The sequence below is a fragment of the Rhea americana genome, unplaced genomic scaffold (assembly GCF_003343005.1).
Source record: "Rhea americana isolate MKP2758 unplaced genomic scaffold, rheAme1 scaffold_178, whole genome shotgun sequence".
NCBI classification, from domain to species: Eukaryota; Metazoa; Chordata; class Aves; order Rheiformes; family Rheidae; genus Rhea; species Rhea americana.
The window spans coordinates 613,473-615,159 of NW_028185905.1; the positions used below are offsets into that span (position 1 = coordinate 613,473).

The following is a 1,687-nucleotide window of genomic DNA, read 5'->3' on the forward strand; positions in this document are numbered from 1 at the left end:
GCATTTTTAGCTTGGCCTCCCGGGTTTTGCGACATGAAAGCCTGGGCTATAAATACCTTGCCCCATGTCGCGTAGTTCTTTGGAGCCTTTTCCTGCCYGCCCCAGATCCTGCCGGAGCGCAGGCACGGCTCGGCTCCGAGGCGCCGCGCCGCTCCCGGCGCCGCTCCCGCCCGTCCCAGCGCCCCGGGCCGGCCTGGCCAGGCCGAACGTGCGGACGGCAGAGCTCGATCACACGGGCCTAATTCAGCAAAACGTCACTGCTTACGAAGCGCCCGAGCGTGTGCTCAAGGTTAATTACATGCTTAAAGATATTGCCTGAATAAGCAAGGATTTGAGCAGCTCCTGTGTTTGGCATCTCCTGCGCTCAGGCGTGATTCAGCTCAACACCTACCCCTGCCTCAAAACCCATCCTGAAATGTTTTCAGAGCTCAGCTCCAGARCGAGAAACCAAATGTCTGTGCACTTCTCCCTGCAAGTTTGCTTTGTGGGTATGAAAATAAATATCCTTCTGAGTGTTACAGCTTTGCTTCCCAGACAGCATTTACCTCCCTTCAAATTAGCGACTTGCCGTCGATCAGGAACTGGCTCTACCGAGACCGCGGGAAATGGCTTCTCTGACTCAATCAGATACTCTGGGGGGAAAAAAAAAGAAAGAGAGAGAAAGCGCCTTGTTAGAAACTGCTCTGCTGTAGCGAGGCAAAACTGAGCTGGCCTCTTTGCATCGAGTCAGTTTTTCCATCGCATTTGCATATCAGCGCTGTTTTCCCGCGGCCGAGGCCGCTTCTGCACGGCGTGCTCGCGTGTGAGCCGGGGCCGCGGCTGCGGGCGGTTTGCTGCACCGCTGCGGTCGCGGGGGCCGGGTGCCGTGCCATGCCGTGCCGTGCTACACCGCGCCGTGCCGACCCTGTGCCCGGCCGGGGCGGCCTCGGGGGGGGACGTGACCGACTGCTACCACAGCCCCAGTCCGGCCCCGAGCGGCGGGACGGGCTAATTGGAGCAAACAGCCCCCCGGCTTGCTTCCTCTTTTATTATTATTTCTTTAACAAATCAGAGTAAGGTGTTTTTCTTTTTCTTTTTTTTTTTCCAAACAGAAAATGATCTCGCAGCAAGCGGTTTGGGGTTTTCACTCTTGAAATTCCCCAGGGAAACATTCCCARCCAGGAACACGCTCGGACCTAGAGAATACAGCTGAGTTGTCTGGCCATATTATAATTAGGCCAGGCAGGGCCCTCGCCAAATATAGCCCAGAGACCTACTTATAATCTTGTCATCATATTTAGTGCTTGAAACTCTTCGAGAGTTTTTAAAAAATCAAGTTTCTGGTATAAATTACATGCTGCCGCATGAATCACTCTCCAGCACAGCTTCCAAACTGAACGCAGCTAGTTTGGGGACCCGTTTTCCCACTAGCGGTGGCCTGTCACTGTCGTGTGGCCCGGGCCTGCGGCCACCAGCTGTGCTGAAGGACGGCAGGCGGCAAGAGGGTCCCTTCCAGACATYGAGGGGAGGATGCACGTGGGCTGGGAGGATTTGGGGCCGTGAGGTCCGTGGGAGCGCTTGCGTCACTGGCTGACCCTTGCTGGGATGCTCTCGGGGACACTCAGCAGCACGGGGAGGTGCAGCAGCACGGGGACGCCCAGCAGCACGGGGACATGCAGCTGCATGGGGACGTGCAGCAGCACGGGGA

At 56.7% G+C, this 1,687-nt stretch overlaps 1 protein-coding gene across 1 annotated transcript in view; it reads right to left on the bottom strand.

Annotated features, from left to right (window-relative positions):
• Window positions 1–276: 276 nt before the first annotated feature.
• The window catches only part of UACA (uveal autoantigen with coiled-coil domains and ankyrin repeats), a 127,266-nt gene continuing 125,855 nt past the window's right edge, over window positions 277–1,687 (bottom strand). The window contains exon 19 of the mRNA XM_085301513.1: window positions 277–632. Coding sequence (XP_085157639.1) covers window positions 624–632 — 9 coding nt within the window. The 3' untranslated portion in view covers window positions 277–623. The remainder of the gene's footprint in view (window positions 633–1,687) is intronic.